The sequence below is a fragment of the Archocentrus centrarchus genome, chromosome 21 (genome assembly GCF_007364275.1).
Source record: "Archocentrus centrarchus isolate MPI-CPG fArcCen1 chromosome 21, fArcCen1, whole genome shotgun sequence".
Lineage (NCBI taxonomy): Eukaryota > Metazoa > Chordata > Actinopteri > Cichliformes > Cichlidae > Archocentrus > Archocentrus centrarchus.
This window is the reverse complement of record NC_044366.1, coordinates 3593421-3612082: the sequence shown is the minus strand read 5'-3', so window position 1 is coordinate 3612082 and position 18662 is coordinate 3593421. Positions and strand designations below refer to the sequence as shown.

General features: G+C 40.5%; 1 protein-coding gene across 2 annotated transcripts in view; it reads right to left on the bottom strand.

Moving 5' to 3' along the window:
- Nucleotides 1-18662, bottom strand: part of dpp10 (dipeptidyl peptidase like 10) — a 255717-nt gene that overhangs the window by 35002 nt on the left and 202053 nt on the right. For both annotated transcript variants that reach the window (XM_030758245.1, XM_030758247.1), the window contains exons 6-9: nucleotides 15730-15782; nucleotides 9677-9758; nucleotides 4569-4689; nucleotides 3563-3717 (exon numbers count right to left, since the gene is read on the bottom strand). In XM_030758245.1, coding sequence (XP_030614105.1) covers nucleotides 3563-3717; nucleotides 4569-4689; nucleotides 9677-9758; nucleotides 15730-15782 — 411 coding nt within the window. The remainder of the gene's footprint in view (nucleotides 1-3562; nucleotides 3718-4568; nucleotides 4690-9676; nucleotides 9759-15729; nucleotides 15783-18662) is intronic.

Below are 18662 nucleotides of genomic sequence, written 5' to 3'. Positions count from 1 at the left end.
CTGCGTGCAGAACCAACAGTCCAGAGTTTAGACAGAAACCTCAGTTCGCTGCTTTATGCAACACTCTCCAAAGTGGCAACTGTGACTTATAAAGTGCTGCCAATTTAAGTGATTTGGAATGAATAATTCATTAAGAGCAGTCTTTAAGAAAAAAAAAAAACCTTAAATGCACATACAGTTATGCTGTAAAGCAGAAACGGTTCAGAGGTTTGTCAGACAAACTGAACAACAGATATTAAAAAGACAAACATCAAACACGGCAGAAATACTTTAACCAAAGCAAGTGCAAATTAAAAACAGCCACTTGATTTATTTTATTATTCTTCCCTCCTGCTCTCTGACAGGGACGGTCGCATTCTATCTCTCTCCTGCCTTCGTGCCCTCCCCCATCTCTCCTGCTTGCTGCTTGTAGTAAGTGCATCTCTTACACACTGACCGAATAAGAATAAGATTAAGAAGCAACATGGATCTGGCAAACTGGGCCCTAAACACCATTGATCGAATTTTCACCACTATGAGATTGGAGAAAGGGGAGCCCGCGTGTCCGAGTGGAACAGACCCCGTTGGAGACGTCTTCGATTCGTGGAGCTCGTGGAGACCCGTGTGTCTCTCTCAGCGTTGAAAGACATTTACATATTCAGCTTCTTGGTGACGGGATCTCTTCTGTTTGGGCTTGGAGGATACCCGATTTAAGAAATTAAGAAAATTTGGGCAGCAGTTCGACATCTGCCGAGGCTGCAGAACCAGGTGGATGGGCTGTGCAGAGCCGTACAGACTCAGACTCAGAGCCTGTTGGACCTGAGCCGCAAGCTGGATGCGTAGTCCAGCTGAGAACGTGCTCGCAGGCGAGAGGGATTAGATCTGCAGATAAGGTTTCGGTCCTGCACGGCGACAACGGTAACTGAATCAGTTTGAATTATTGGATTTACTGAGTGGGTTCCCCAGTGAATTGAAGGCTGTTGGAAAAAAACAAGCAGCCTTTTCCAAAACAACATTATCAGGAATTCGGCTCCCTAGCCGGCCTTGAGGCTGGTAATCATAACTCTCTGGGACAATGTGTGACAGATGCTCTTCCCTACAGCCCTCTTCTGATTTGTGTGAGCTGGATCTGGTGCACCACGGCCGCTGACGAACATCCATCACTATCAGCGGACTGTTTTGGCTAGGAGCTGGCATCTGGCTCCACAATGCCCTGACCCCTCTCGTCTCCATCTGCATCCCCCACACACACCCTCCCTACCCTACCATATCGCATACTAAGGGTTAGGGGGATTGTTAGGATTAGATTCTGCCATTTTATATTGAACTTTCACCTGTTTGGTGTATCCAGAATTTACAATCACAATTTTATTACTTAGCCCTGCCACAGACTGGCGACTTGACCAGTGTTCCCAGCCTTTCTCCCTATGAGAGCTGTTAAGCTAGACAGGATACTGAGGTGGTGCAGATCTATAAATTCTTAGGTCAGCATCTGCACAACAAGCTGAAGTGGCTTTGAACGTGGATGCTCTCCACTGAAGGGGCACAGCTGTTTCTTTTAGCTAAGAAGGCTTAGATCCTTTGAAGTCTGTAGTGAAATGCTGCATGTTTTACCAGTCAGTTTTCAATTTCAATTACATTTTATTCATATAGCACCAAATCACAACAGTCACCACAAGGCGCCATTATATTGTAAGGTAAAGTGTCATTACTGCTGTGGCAGGCAAGGCAGAGAGCCCCAACGCAGGACACCCAAGGTGGAAGTTCACTTAAACTCAGCTTTATTTATCGAGAGTGCAGAACAGAAGACATGGCTGTCCTGGAGCCAGCGGCACAATATACAAGTTCCCATCAAACTTCACTTGACTTAACTTAACTAAAACATGGGCATGGGTAACAGCACACAGCAGGAAGCACAAATGACAACGGTAACAATGGCGGGAACAATGACGAGGACGCGACAAAAAACTCAGGACAAACACAAGACAATGAGGGGATTGGGAACAGGTGGAGACACAGCAGGGAATAATCAAACAGGACGAGACCAGGATGTAAACTAAATACAAGACAGACAAGACTAAGACTACCAAAGTAAAACAGGACATGGGACAGAGACGCAGGAGAGACAGGAACAAAGGGAACTAGGAAACCAAAACGTAAACAAGAATAATCAAAACCAAAAAGAGACAGGGAACATAACAGAACCTAAAAGAATTAAACGCTGTGCACACGGCCCCGGATCATGACATAAAGACCCTATAATAATAACAGAGAAAACCCAACGATCAAAACAATCCAGTCATCAGTCATGGTAAGGTTTTATACTGGACTCTGCTGGGCGGGCAGAGTGGAAGACAAGGACGTCCTGCTGAAAAGGAACACAGCTGGGGTCAGTGGGACGTGGACGGCTCACTTCACCGAGCTGCAGGACTGAATGGTTCAGGAGATCCTTTGTCCCCAATGCCACGCTTAGATCTTTGGATAGCTAGATCAGCAATTTTCATACTACTTAAGCTAACCTAAATTATAAAAGTGGTATCAGTCTTGTCTCACTCCAAAATTCTAGCCATATGGGAACGGAAACAATTCACAACTCTTCACTGGCTTTTCTTGCAAGAGGTGCCTCTTCATTAAATCCATCATCTACAGCCCCATCATCTCCATTTATCGTCACCAGGGGGCAGTGTCACAACCACTCTGTGGGCTACTCTTGCTCTGTGGCTGCTGGTCCTTCAGGCTGCTATTTTTATTTTTGTTGTTTTTGGGGTTTTTTTCATGCTTCTTCCCCTGACATTCCCTTTCCTGTTTTAGGAAATACCTACGAAAATGGACACAAATTCAATACCATGAATTACGCTTAAGGAGTCCACAATGAAATTTTTAGGAACTTCCGAACCAAAGAAAGCGGGCTGCAACAATAGGAAGTAAAACACTCTGAGCAGGAAGAACAGGGAAACATATGATCCTGACCCTTTGTATGATCTGTACGCATTTTTGTCACAATACCTCAAACATCCAAATGTTAGATTAGTTAAGCTAAAGCATTTCAGCATTTCAAGCGCATATTTTGGGTTTTTTTTATTCTTCTTCTGCTGCTCCCTTTAGGGGTCGCCACCGTGGATCTCCATCTCACTCTATTCCAAGCATCATCCTCTTTCAAACCAACCCTCTGCATGTCCTCCTTCATTACATCCATGAATCTTCTCTGTGGTCTTGCTCTTTTCCTCTCTGGCAGCTCCATGTTCAAAATCCTTTGTCCATTATATCCGCTAACTCTCCTCTGGGCACGTCCAAACCATCTCAGTCTGCTCAGCCTGAGCTGTTCCTCTGATGTTCTCATTTCTAATCATGTCCATCTTGGTCACTCCCAATGAAGATCTTAATATCTTCAGCAGGTCTCACTACCATCCTGCAAACCTTCCCTTTCACTCTTGCTGCTCTCCTTCTGTCACAAATCACCCCTGACACTCGTCTCCACCCACTCCACCCTGCCTGCACTCTCTTCTTCACCTCTCTTGAGCTGTATTTAAACTCATCTACTGTCTAATAATGTATCTGTGTAACATGCACAAATGGTGGTTACCTTTGGGTAGGGGTACTGCCTTCCTTTTGGGTATGTCACGCCAGTGAAGCGAGGTAAAGCCATGTTGGGCACCAGAGTGTCATTGAGAACCAGGAAAGCCAACCTTTCTCCATCAGGAGACCACCAGTGAGCCACATGGGTCTGGAGGATCTCCTCTGTTTGGAAGGACAAACAGAACACTTTCATTGTTGGATTTATGGATAAGAGGCTGCTGAAACAATTCAACATAACTCAGCATAAATGTTGTTCTTAAAGCCACTATGTGAAGATTTTTAAGTTGGGCACTAAATTTGAAAGGATGAACTAATGTTGGTGATAATAAATGTATTGTCTGTATTATCCTTTCAATTGTAAATGGGTTTATTTAGTATACCAAGAGTATGTTTGTGTGTGAAGGACGAACACAAAAGCAAGCACAAAGAAGTGGAAGAAAAGCAGTGCTAGCAGAAAATTTCTTAAATTAGGTGTTAATGTGGGGGTCAAGAATCACCAATAACCAAATTAGTTTACTACACAAACATAATTAAGAATAAAAGAAAAAAATGAGGAAATAGCAGTTACTGCAGTCGCTTGCCTTTTTAAATTAAAAAAAAAAAAAAAAGATTTACATAATCTTCTTTCCTCCTGAGAGATGGGCCAAAGTGGCTAAGTATATGCAGTGTGTGTTTGCTTAAAGCACATAAATCGACTCCTCACACCCAGTGGGCAGATATGAGCACCAGAATAAACATTATGAATATTTAATAACGGTAATGTTCCTAAACACAAGCATTTTCAGTTAACGAGACAGTCTGTCAGTGCTCTGGAATTTAACTACCACATATTTTATCATTTGTACCTTCCCAATTTTTAAAGCTCACTGTGTCAAACAACAAGTCATCACACGCATAAAGGTTTGCCTGTAATTGACATACTCAACAACCCCCAGGTAAAGGTATACGTTACTGCTTTTGCTAGTCGTGCCCTCAGACTGAATGAAAAAGCTGGAGAACAAGCTGACGTGTACCTTCATAGAGCCAGTCAGCAATCCCATTGAAGATGACCCCTTCCTTCCCTGAGGATGTTAGCCTGAGGGAGTTACTCTTGACATCCGACTGGTAGTAGATGTTGTTTTCAAATATGTAGATCTGCAGAGACAAAGCACACACAGGCACAACTAAATATGTTACAGTAAGGACTAGAGAAATGCTGCCAAAGAGGAAAATTGGTGCGTGACTCTAAAAGTTATTAAGCATGTGCCAGATTTTTGGGCTGTAGCACACATGCACTGGATTAACAGTTATACTAAATGTGCACAGTATCTGCTCAGCATCCAAGCAATTCTTTTAGGATTAAAAGTGCGAGGCGGTGTCGGTAAGCCAAGTGATTAACGCTAATGTTCTGTGTACTTGATTTGTGAAAGTAAAGCTCTTACTCCTTAACAGCTCAACAGTAACTTAAAAAAATTCAGAAAAAGTTCTGAGATTCGCCCTCACAGAATCAGGAGCAACTCTCAAAGTCCCCGAGTCTGTGAGTATCGACATTGGAACTGAGCCCGAGTCTTACTTTTCTTTAGAGATTGTCGTGTTAAATTGGCACTAGAGTTCCCCAACTCTTTTTTTGTTTTTGTTTTTGTTTTTTCTGGCAGGAAATGAGACACCAATTCGATGAGTTAGATCTGGGCTACAACTTAAGCTTGGCCATTTGTTAAATTGGCATTAATAAAAGCACTAGCGATTTAGTTCCTGTTTGTATTCTGTCCATGGACGCACAGACATCTGTCACCGTATTGGACTAATACTGAAGAAACCTTAAGGACCAATCTACAAAGCCAAGGGTTGGCAAACCCGATTTCCTGTCTTTGCCTGCCACCTGGCCAGTACTAAACCTGACCACCATGCCCATCCATGTGGGTGGTGGGAGAGGCTGGCAGTACCATGCTACCTTTTTCAGAGATGTTTAGCTTGGCTCAGTGAATCAAGGCCCACCCAACAGATGCTCACCAGTAAGCACAAAAGCATCTTAGGTTCACCGATCCAGGAGAGGTGACGCGTCCCTGAAAAGACTGTTCTATTGGGATGCTTAAGTACACTAATGGTGACCCAAATGGATTTGCTCAGCGAAGTGCTTGGGCTCACTCTTAGAGAAAGGGTAGCAAGCTCTGACATAGAGAGGGTTAGAGCCACCAGGACTTCCTGTTAGAAGAAGCCTCTCTGGGCAGTCTGGTCATCTGATTACTAGAAACTTTCTGGGCACGTCCCATCAGAAGGAGATTATGGGGCATTCCGAGACCAGAGGAGATTCACCAACATGTTTCCTGGGTCTAGTGCACGGGCTTCTTTGTGTTAGATAAGCCTAGACAATGTGTTCTCATCCCAGGGCATCAAATACCGATGTTCCTTTAGCTTCAGGGCCTTGACGCACTGGTTCTGGAAACGCTGTATGCCTACAGATAATGGTTGTCTTTAGACACTAGGAGGCAGTGTCCTCTTTGGAAGATTTCTGTTTTGAACTGGTTTCACTTGGTAAAAACTAGTTGGTTGACTAAAGTCTACTTGGTTTGGGTTCAGTGCTAAAATTCATTTGTTTACGTAAAGCTACTGAAAACTGATTGGGAAAATTTAAGTCCTAATATTTACTGGAAGGTTTAGGCAACAAACATTATGTCTTTTTGAGGATTTTCATGTGCATAGCTGTCCAAAAAAATCCAGATAATAATGATTTTGAGTTAGCAGCAGTAACAAAAATTCAAAAAATTTTTAACCATGTATGAAATGAAACCCAATGAAATATTCAGAGCATTTCCAAAACTGAGGATGATGCTACTGTCCTCCTTTACCTTTTCTATTTGTATTAGCACACAAAGACAAATTTCCCTTTTAAAAGAAAACAATACTGGGCAGCATGGTGGCACAGTGGTTAGCACTGTGTTCTAACAGTAACAATGTCCTGGGTTGGAGTTTCATGTTCTCCCCGTGATTGTGTAGGTTCTCTCCAGGTACTCCGGCTTTCTCCCACAGTCCAAAGACAGGCAGTTAGTGGGGCAATCCCAAATTGTCCATAGGTGTGAGTGTAAATGCATAAGAAGAAAATGGGTGGAAGAAAACAATACTGAACTCATTTGCTTCATGTTCAAAGCACATACAGTATCCCACTTGCAACCCAAAAAATTAAGTAGCAGAAAGTAACTCAGACCAGAGTCATCTCATCATCTCAGATCAAACGAGGATCCGTCTCCGGACCGTCCAAAGAGCCAAAAGTCTGTGGCTTTATATGAACATACATAAAAATTAATTAGCAAGGGGCCTTTCCATGCACCGACATAACCTCACAGTCAGCGGAGCCTTCTGCTGTCTGGCAGACATCCAGATAACATCAGTTCAGTAGGCAGTCTGTGCAGCATGTGTTAAAGACTTCAGAGAAATTGTAATTTAATGGTAGACCCACTTCAAATACTCTGCAAAAAGGATGTTCTCTAAAATGTGAGGGCTTATTATTATGATTGCGGAGTGAAGATTATCAGCCATTTGAGGTTTTATTGCTGCAGGTTGGATTAAATTATAGAGGCTTGAAGTGTATTAGAGATGTCAGCATAAGAAAGAGGAAAGCAGTTTGAAAGTTTGAAATAATCTAAACCACACACTTTATTTATTTATTTTTGGGGGGGGGGGGGGTGTAATGTAACAACCACAACAATTTCCTCTGCTAACCAGAGACGGCATTCATTTAAGTAAAGCAGTAAAATGGTTGACTTGCAAATTTGTCTAGTGAATTGAAAGCAGTCCCTTTCCAATTTATTTGGAACCTTTCTTAAAGTTGGGAATGTAATGTGAAATTTCAGATATTTAGCCATGAATGATGGGCACTGGGGGGGCGGGGCATGCTAGCTTATGACACCCTGAAGCTGAGTTTGGGCCTGCTCCAGGTCTCAAACTTCGAATCTTTTCCATGTGATCAGTGTGTTAACACTTCACTACTGAGCCTTTATTATAACATAAGTGTTCTCTATTTATACTGCATAAAAAACTCAGTTCTTAGGCTGTGTTTAAAAGTAGAGGGACTATGAATTTTTAAATCTCTTTTTTCAAAGAGCGTTAATATTTTATGGTAAAACATTTCTTTGCTAAGGTGCAGTGCTTGACAACTTTATTAGACCGCCATCCAAAGTAAGGTTTATGCCACAGCTGCCCTAAATTAACAACATTCATAATTAGCAAAATCATTTTCTATGTTTTTGTATGTGCAAGCTCTTTAATCAAAATTATACTTTTAGTGCCAAAATATAGTTATCGTTGTTATACATTAATTTTCAAATGAACAAAAAGAAAAGGCAAAAAAAAAGTAAATCACATTATTATTTTTTTTATTAAGATGGTAAAATGCAGTTATTTATTTGCATCCCCGAAAGTAAAAAAAATAATTTTAGTCATTGAATGTTGTGCTTGAATGATTTCTGACTTCTCAGAGAAGTCCAGTGTGCCGCCTCAAATTTGGGTATAAAAATAGATGTTAGATTCAACTCATTGTTGTGCACACAAGGCACACAACGGAATGATCGTTCCAGATCGCTCATCCAGAGACGAGCATCCGTGGTCATGCAGCCAGAGACCGGCGCTACCAGTACCGGTCTTAATATGAATTAAGTCTGTTATTTGCATAATAAATAACAAAATAATATTTTTTTTTAAGTTTTTGACAGATTTTGATTATATTTGTTTTTTTCTTGTTTTTATGACAGTCGGTCTGATAAATTTGTTAAACACTGCATCTTTAAAAAAAAAACAAAGAAAAAAACAGATTTTGGTCCTATCGGGGGTGAAATAATTACAAATATGCTTCCATTGTGCTGCTAAGTCATATTGCACATGATCACACAGCCCCCTCAGAAGTTCCTCTTTTTAAAATTTAGATTGTTAAGCTCTTATTCCATAATTGTGTTTTGGTGATATTAAAAATAAGTGCACTTTAAATGGAGAAGGTTGCAGGAATTTGCAAACATTATCGAAGAACTACCGAGAAGCCGTCGTGTTAAAAAGTGTGTTACAATTAAAATACACAAAGCAGCTCAAATGGGGCTTAATTACAAATTTGTAAACTGTGAAGTCATTATCCTGTTAGTTAGCGCCACTGTGCATGTCCAATCCATTCTTTAAGACTCCATAGTGATGAATGGATGGCTCTAATGCATATTCTAGTCATAACTCTCAGACATCTTCCCAATGAGAAACACAAATTCCCAAAGAATCCGCGTGAAGCTCAGTTACTGCGAAACAGACGCTGCGGCGTTGTTTCCAAAGATGCTCTTTTGGCTAATGATGCTGCGTTTGCCACTCGAGAGCTAGAAAACCTTCACATCTGTCTACCTCACCTCCTTATCACCATAATGACTTCCTAATGGAGTCGTGTATGATTTATGCTCAAATATTCCACGCTTAAATTTGCAAATATGGACACAGCAGCTCTACTATGCTTTTTAAGCCTTTTAGCTGTCAACAAAAAAGCCTCCCCATCTGTCCTGTGCAGATACATAAAAAAAAAAAAAAAAAAAGGTATGATGGAAGAAAATTAGCATTTCATTATGGTCCCTCAAAAATGTGGACCTGAGCACATTAAGTAGGACATTGTGAATTACAAATACCAGCACGAAATGCACAGCATCAGGACACAAACACAGACAGCCGCAAGCATGCTAGGAAGTCATATGACACAATGTCATCCACAGGCCTGGAGCTGAAGATAAATTCCTAATTTGTGGGCTCCACAATCGCTGATCCTTCAAAATGCAATGTTTTTTTTTTTTCTGTAGAAATTGTGAATTGGTTGTTTACTGGATGCCAGATAAAGACTGTTGGACTCAGCAACAAATGTGCTGGCAAAAGCAAAGAGGAACCAGTGAATCTGTGTCCACACTGATTTAATGGCATGACCCCCCCACCCCCCCCAAAAAGAGAGATATCTGTGTTTATATCTCGTCCATATGGTTTGATAATTGCAATCAAAATTCAATAAAAAATATTTTAATTGGAATAAACTTCATGTACCCTTGAAAAAACAGGGATGCGTAAAGCTTGTATAACTTTGTATATCTTACAAATCAAGAGTGAGCTTGTGAAATGATTTTCTATATGTCCTCACCAGCTGTTGGCCCTGCACCCCCCAGGCCGCGTACTGCAGAACCGAGTTCACCACCTCCGGAGGGTCCAGCTCCCAAACCTCCCTAAAGTAAGAAAAGAGCAAACAGAAGAGAAGCATCATGCAGCATCCACTGGTGGATGACGGCTAGGCTACGTTTTAGAATCAGTATCTTGGTCTTATTATATAGTCAACATTTTCTGAGTGTGTTGCCAGTCATATAAATATATATGTAAATTCAATGAGTAATAACAGCAAACCTGAAAAGCCAAAATGAATAACCTTGGGCTCCGTGGCACCCATTTTGAATATTATTGGCTCACTGAGGAAACATTAACGGGTTGCTGCCCGTGCTGGTTGTTATCACCTCAGGCAGTTGTAGCTGCTCTCAGCACTCAGTGATGGTCTGTGTGTTTCCACGTTAAAAGAGCTAAAAACAGGCGATAAGTTCAAAAACAGCTTATTACAATATTTACTTTCACTGTGTTGTAATTTTTGGTTTAGGTGCCAAAACTGCTTGGTTTGGTTTTAGGAGGAGACAGTGGTTTACCCATGACATTTAACAACCCCCCTCTCCGACTGCTGGAGGTCTAACGTGTCATCTGTTTATCACTAGTTACAGCAGATGCCTCACAATCATATATTCACCACAGGAGATGTTTAGAGAGTGAAAACAGGCCTAGATTAGCCAGGACTGATGCTACTAATTCTGAGCCTCGTCTCTGCTCACCTCTGCTCGAATTTCATGCAACAGAAATGAAGCCCAACAGGGCACTTTAACCAAGGCTGCCTCTCCATTTTAGCCATTAGTTGAGCCAAGAGTGCCACACTTGTGACCTTATCAAAATGGCAGCAGTGGGTCATTCTGTCTGCAGTCAAACGCATGTGGAAAAAACACTTTTTACAGCACGTGTTTTGTATCAGTTTGTTCCTCGCTTTAGCTGACAATGACGTGCACTTTGAAATGAGCCCCAAGTCGGCCACAGACCCATTTGCCTGATATCAGCACAAACATGACAGAGATTAAAAATGAAATGCCAGAGCGATGCCCCAAAATGGCACGGCTTTCGAAAATATCCATCGTGTTTGAAAAGGATAATCCAATCAGCTGTATAAAGTTTTAATCTCTCTCTGATTAGCAGTGAGAATCCTGCTCATCACTGTGACTTATGGGACTGGCAGGATGGCATTCAAGCATGTCCTGGATCCCAACTTTGGACAGAGACTCTGTGCAGGGTGTTTGGAGGATCAGCGTGAAAGCAGCAGGCTGATCTTCAAACTTTATTTTGACTGAATGTAAAATTTAGAGTTCTCAGTTCATCCTTTAAACACAGATTATGCTTTTAATCAGTGCTCTGCACGAGCTGTGAGAACTCCTGAGGATATATAAAAACAATATTCTCAGTCTGTCCTTGAGGTAGTCGGCTCACTGCTGTGATTTGAATGTCTCGTTTTCTCTAATTGACAGTTTTTAGAGACAGTTTTTCCTGTTATTTCCTGATTAAAGTGTCAGTAAAGTGTAGAAACCACAGAGGTGGTTTATACACAATCCATCAAAACATCTCCTGTTACAGCGCAAAAATCTAACAAAGATGTTTTTTCAGGTTTAGGTCGAGAGTTTAGGTAGAGAACGCCGTTATGGTTCCAAAATATGTTCTCATACTGAAACAACAGACTGCCAAAGACTCACATAATAACATGGGATATATGACTGTTTGTGAAAACAATACAAAGTTAAGTTAATTAGCTGGAAAAATAAAATGTAGTTTTGCTTCCACTCTAAAAGGTAATACCTATTCTTACTTAAATTACATTTGTGTGCTTTACTTAAGTCTCACTATACTGTTGAGTTAACTCAAGCAATGTGAGTAATGTACATGTTTAGCCTGAGAAAGGTACAAGACTAAGTTCTAGTGTGTAAACTGGACTTGAATATTTTTGTTACTGGAGTGAATGCTGGAGTGAGTTCAGCAGTGCACATGCGCAGTACAGAAGTGCGGCTTCCAGAAACCCTGTGGACTTACACACTGGAAGAAGCTGATCTTCTCTAAAGGTGAGCTGTTCATCTTCATTATATTTTCATGTGTCATGTATGACTTTATTATTCAATGTATTGTTACAGGCTAGTTTTGCATGATGATGCATAAACGTATTTGCAGACTAATGCTAATGTTAATGTTAGCATGGGCTTATGGGGCCAATATTAGCTAAAACTGCCATGTACTGTATTTTACTTGAGAGCCTTTAATGTTTTGTCCATGATAAGAGCTCTTAACATTAATTACCTGTATTTCAAATGCAGCACGTTAGCATGTTTGTAAGCGTAAACCAGGCCTGCTAACATTCGTGTAGCCTTAATTTCACTCGGTCATGGAGGGTAATGTGACGTTCAGGAACAAGCCTCGCGTGGAAAAACTGCTGAACGGTTCAAATACTGGCACCAGAACCCCGTCGGTGGAAAAGTGGCCAGTGAGAGCCGTTCTTTGTTTTTTTACGACTTTGCTTGCTTATAATGCTCTGGACATGGAAGCATGGAAGAAAAAAATACAATGCATTCCACTAAATAAGTGCTCTCAACGAGCAGAACAATTATTTTGTATCACTTATTGTGAAGAATGTGATTCATTTTCTTCAGAAGATGCTTTTGCTTACTTTTATTGTTTTTCCCTTCTTGTAGACCAATGATGTTGTTGCCATGAGGACTGCTGTCGTGCGATGTCTCTCGGTTTTCCTCGGGGGTGATGAAAGAGACTTCTACAATGTCCCTTTTGTACGTATTGCAATTTGGTTTGTTAGAGGTTCTGCACTTGGAAATCAAGATTTTCACCCCATTCTTTTTTTCTCTTTTTTTTTCTTAATATCCACAGGATTCAGATGCCGTGGCAGACTTCACCCAGGTTCCTGTGGGATTATTGCCTGTTATTCCTGAAGTTAGTCAGCAACCAGGTCCAAATGCTCTTCACCTTGAACCATCCAGCATGTTATCATTCTGGAAGGTACAATTGTCATGGTTGACACTGATCATGCTGTTTGCCTCATATTTGGACTGATCTATGCCCTCCATCCTGGCTATCCAAAATGCCTAAAAAACACCTTTGACTTCATTCAGAGGCTGATGCTCAGTCTGGTTTCTTTTTTTATGCCATTACTTGTATTTCTATGTTTTTTCATATTGTGTATTCATTTAATATGATATTTTTTTAACTTACTATCATACTTTAATTTGATTTTTTTTTGCACTGTTGCACTATATTATCAAATAAGTTGGTAAAGTTCTTATTTTGTATTTGTTGGATGCAATGTTGGCACATGATTACTTCATCAAGCTATTTATTTATTTCTATGTTCATTGCCAAGTATGTCAGAATCTGTCCTCCATATATAACTACTTAAATCACTTTTTTGTTAAATGTTACAGTGCTAGAGTGCCTACTTGTTACAGTTCAAAATAAACTGTTTCAGTTGCTGCTCATTCAGCCTGTAAGCTGACTTAAGCATCTTTCTGGTATTACTGTTATTGAGCCCTGTGGAAGGGTAAAAACGTGATTAGTTTTGTATTTGTTCATGTGTGGCCACATTGGCCTTTTGTTAAGAAGCTGAGGATAGTATTTTGTTAAAAATAAAACATTGAACCTTGTGAACTTATCATGTTTTGTTGTAGTTACTTCATTCATTTAAGGCAATCGGTTTCCTAGAGTCTGCTGAGTAAACTGTACTGTTCATGTAAGTTGGACTAACTTGATGTAGCTAAGTTAAGAACAGGTTAATTTACTTGATATTTGTGAGTTGAAACAACTTCACTAAACTAAGTTAATTTAACTTAACACGATTAAGTTGACACAACAAGGTCTTAAGTACACTGAACAAGTATATGTCAAGTAAACAAACATAAGATTTAATAGTTATACTTTATACTTTTTCAGGGCAATTGGTTTCGAAGATTTTCTTAAGTAAGGTCAACTTGTCAAATTTTAGAGTGTATATAAGTTTTTAATAAGATGGTCATGATGTAACTTAAGTGCAGACTTTAAGCAGTTTTACACAAGAAAGTATAATTGTTTATTAATTTCCCCCATTTTCCTTTTAACTGTACGAAGTAACTTAATTTGAAATATAAGGACTGTTTTAATACCTGGATGAAAATCCTTTGCAATCAGTGACCGCCCGAAGTCTAGAACCCGTGGACGTCACCAAATGCTTGGTTTCCTCCACTTGAGATGTTCTGCTAAGGTTCTTTCACTTCTTCAGTTTTGTATTGAACAACTGAAAGCATGCTCTGTTGGGTGGAGATCAGGTCACTGACGTGGGCACTGAAGGACACCACATTTCTCTGTCTTGAGAAACCTCTGGGTTGCTTTTGCTTTGGGTCATTTTCTTTGACCCTGAGCAGAGAGCACACTTTGCAGTTCATCCTGCTGCTTCTCCTAACATCACAAGAACAGAAACCAGAGGCCTGGTTCCACCTGCAGCCATGGCAGTCATGCTGTAACATTACCTCCACCATGTTTGACAAATGATGTGGTATGCTTCAGAATCATGAGCTGTTTATCTCCTTCATACTTTCCTCACCCCATCAATCTGTCCAATGATTTTATTTCTGCAGAACTATGCAGGCTCTTTTATGCGTTTAATCTGGCCCTCCTGTTCTCGACTGGAACCAGTAGTTTGCACCTTGTTGTAAACTCTGTTTCCATTCATGATGAAATCTCTTGATTGTAGAGTTGGGCAGAGAACGTTCTTGACTTCGATGATGTTTCTTAAGCATGCAAATAATTCTGTCATCATACACTTTAGTCGTCTTCTGTTGTTTTTAAGAGTTTGTGGAGTTGCTGAGCCACACTGCATTCATTCTTTTTATCAATAAATCAGATTGTTGATTTGGTCACTCCTAAAGTTTCGCCGTCTTTCTGGTTGGTTAATTTTGGCTTTTCAGCCTAATGATGGCCTCCTTCACCTGCACTGACTTCCCTCTGGGCCTCATATTTAAAATTAAATTCAGAATTACAGGGAAACTCTATTTCATTTTGAGCCTCTGAAAATGGAGGACCATGCATAAAAATGTCTGTAATCCCTAAACAGGTAATGCAAAATTTTTGTAAAACACTTTGAAGTAAAGCTGAAAGTCTGCCTTCAATCACATATTGATCGATTGATTTAAAATCTGCTGTGGTGTTGTACAGAGGTAACACCACAAAAGTTGTGTTTTTATCCAACAAATTGTGGATCTAACTATATATGAGTGCGTTCCCTCGATTGAAGCAGTATCAAGATGGACCAAATTGACTTAATTTACTCACTCACACAAGCACAAAACCTGATCAGAATTTTTGTTCAGCTAATCATTCAACAGTATAAATGTATTGTAGATGAACAACAGTCTGTCAGCAACAACAGCGAAAGCATCCGTCTAATATTGTGTACAGTACCAGTCAAATGTTTGGACACATTCACATGAATGGGTGAATGTGTCCAAACATTTGACTGGTACTGTATATCTCACTGGAGGATCTAAAACAGCTGTAACCCTGAAATGCATTGGACACGACTGCCTTGTGTTCCAGTTCCACCTGAGCTGATCGCACAAACTCGGTTATTGCAGTTCCAGACGCACCACCATGTGTGCGACATCCCAGAAGTGGCTCTCCGGTGAGCCTCTCACCCCAGAGGATGAACTGTGGGGCTGCACCATGGCCCAGTATAAGATAAATAAAGATTATTTAGGATTGTGAATCATGCAAAGAAACTCCAGTGCAGCCTAAGAATACCCCTGTAAACTGTAGTCAGGCTGGTTCCCCTGAACGTGCGGGGCCTTTAGTCTGAGTCAGCTAACATCTGGAACGAGGCAGACAATCTAAGAAACACCTGCCATTTGTTTCAAGCTTGTCACAGCATGTAAATTAATGCCAAAGTATTCTATTCGCTGTACATGGCTTTTACAAAGAATGCCTGCATTCTACAAATTTGTCAACCATTGTGACTCATGGATATTTTTCCACTAATGACAGGTGTTTCTGCCACAAAGGTTGCCCCCTCAGCAGCAGCTGAGGAACACTTACCGAGTGTGAATGTTGTAAATGCTGTAGGAGGCCATGTAGGAGCGGCGGAAAACCTGCAACGAAATAAAAGGAGAGCGAACAAGAGAGATTAAAATACGGCTGAAACGTTAACGAGAGAAGCAGCGGTGCCACCGATAATGACATCAGGACAAAATAAAAATGAAAAGAAGAAAGGCATCAAAGAAAACAGATTGCTGGCTGCTCTCTGCGATAGAATCTGTAGACAATGCAATTTGCATGGGTGACAGCTGTGGGACGAGACATTTTAATTCCATCTGAGAAACCCATCATCGCCGAGTGCCTGTGCGCGCAAAACTCGGGAGAGACGGAGACGGAAGGAGTGAGGGATAGGCATTCAAAATGACAGAGGGGTGCATGTAAACTGTCTGAACCCCCCACCCGCCCACCCCCTCTGGAGAAGCTGTGCTTGACATGATAATAGACCTCTGCCCGTGGCTGGTGATCGGGGACAGAAACAGGCCAGATTTTTGCATTCCATCAGGAAAAAAGACACTCAAGCATTCAGCTGTGATACAAAGCAGAGGAATTTTACAAGAGGCAACTCTGACATGACATTCTGTACTAATGTAAATATTAGTGCAGATCAGACACACAGCTGACTGAGAATAGATGTAATCTGCAGCATAATAACTATATAAAAACTATAGCTGTTTCACAAAAGGGTAGTTGGCATTGTCATGTTCCTTGATTGTGGATGGATGGATGGATGGATGGATGGATGGATGGATGGATGGATGGATGGATGTGTGATTTTTCCTTTTCTCAGTATATTAATGTTACCTGGAAAAGGCAATAAAACCGTCCAAATATTCAGCGAAAACTCTTGAAATTTTATGGTCCACTGGTTCGTGGCTTTAAAGCAATATTGTTTCACTTTCTATACAAACAAATAGGGCAGAAATATCTCAAGTCAACTGACAAGTAAACCAATTGCATCCCAACTTTTTGTGACTCATATTGTTAAAATTACCAGTCACTCATAATCTAAAAAACCTGCATCAGCATTTATAGCCGGTACTCTCGGTTTGTCCATATCTCCACAGCTTTGTTTCTATAAACAAAACATATTCATATATTCATCTATGAACTGAGACTTGTGTAAAATTGGTCTAAATTGTGATTAAAGGGGGGGTTGTGATTGTTCCTTGGGCTGCACTAGAGTAGTTTTACATTATTGACAGTTCAAAATAATCCTTTATTTATCTTGGCTCAGATTGTGCTGTCTGAAACAATCAATTTTAGCTCATCTTCTTTTTTAGACAGACAGACAGCAGCTCACAGGGATGACTCGTATATAGACTTTTTTTTTAGCCACCTCCAGTATAAAAGTTTGTCTATGATAGAAAATAGGGAAAAGTATATGTCGCCTTTATGATTTAGGGATATAAGAAAAAAATAACTACAAATACGAAAAATTAACACTATTTTTATCATAACAGTGAGATGCACTTAAAAACCATTCCAGCCTTCATACCCTTACCTTAGACAGACACTACAGGAGCGTTCTGTGTTCTGCAGTGTCACTAATCACCGTCTTGTGGCACAGATTATGAGCTTCAGAATGATCCAAAATGAATGCAACACCTTGAGAAACCTTGGGCCATGCAGAACTGAAAATGAGTTTTGCACAGGGGCGCTATCCTATTAACACAGGGAATGACATTCTCTAAAAATGGACACACTACAGTGGTAAAACTGTTACTGTATGCTCAGAAATCAAAGAGCCCTGCCTATGAAAAAAGCCAGAGAACAAAGGGAGAAAAACTGAAGGGGGAAAGGGAGGAAAGACAAACTTTAATGACATGAAATATGCATAGAGGTTATGAATTGTGCAGGAGTTAGACTGAGGCTCTGACAAAAATAGCCATGCCAAGTCAACATGAGTGATCTCCCAAGCTGGGAGGGAAGTTGATCTAACTCTGATGACTCTGACAAATGCCTGCAGTCCCTGCTGAACGTTGTACACCAACTGAGTACAATGATGAAGACACCAGGGCAACATTTGCAAGACATCCATGACATCTGCACCGTGGAAACTCAGGATTTCCACTTACTTACAGGCATTTTCTAAATAACTGTCCATTATATACAACATGGTGCAGATGTGGACGGCTGACAGCTGTGAAGCCCTTCAGTCAATGGTTTGTCAGCAATGAAGAGTTTAGAGGAAATCTAACTAGGAGTAATAATGCAGATTAAACTCTGTGGCAAGGCTGCTCATAAAGGCTACATATCAATTAAGCGTGCACGACTGAACTTACATTAAGATATGAAGAGTTCAGATGCAAAACCCTCTAAATCTGCCCGGATACTTTCCTTTTAAAAGACCATTATTATTTTATTATGGTAATGTTCAGTAATTTCATTTTACAGGCAATGGTGAGGTTATTATTGATAGACTGCCTTTTTTTTCCCCCAAAAACATAAATATAGTGATTAACCTACTTTTTAACAAATATTTGTTTTGTGGCAAAACCAGATCCAGAGGTTCTTTTTTCGCAAAAACCTCTAAATCCACTTCTTCCATATAGAGGTCGTTGAAAGTGGCAAAATCGCCTCGGATAGAATTGGAAACATTGAAAATTATGAAAAACAGAATAAATTAGAAATTCACCATTCCTGGGGATTAAGGGGGTGGGTTGGTGACTTGGTTCATCCATATCATATCTTCATTTTTGGATAAGACAGCCGATCAAAATGATAAATAAAAGATAAAAAGATTTCTACATAGATTCACACAATACAAGTGCAATGGCACAAAATGGCAGCATATTTGTTTAAACAATAACAGAATAGCAGATACTACACCGCAGGCTCCTGACGGGAGGGACGGACGGGCACCACCGCGTGCGGGTAATTGCTGCACCGCCCGGCCGGTGAGTCCGCTCAGCAGCCAGTAATGATACAGGCTC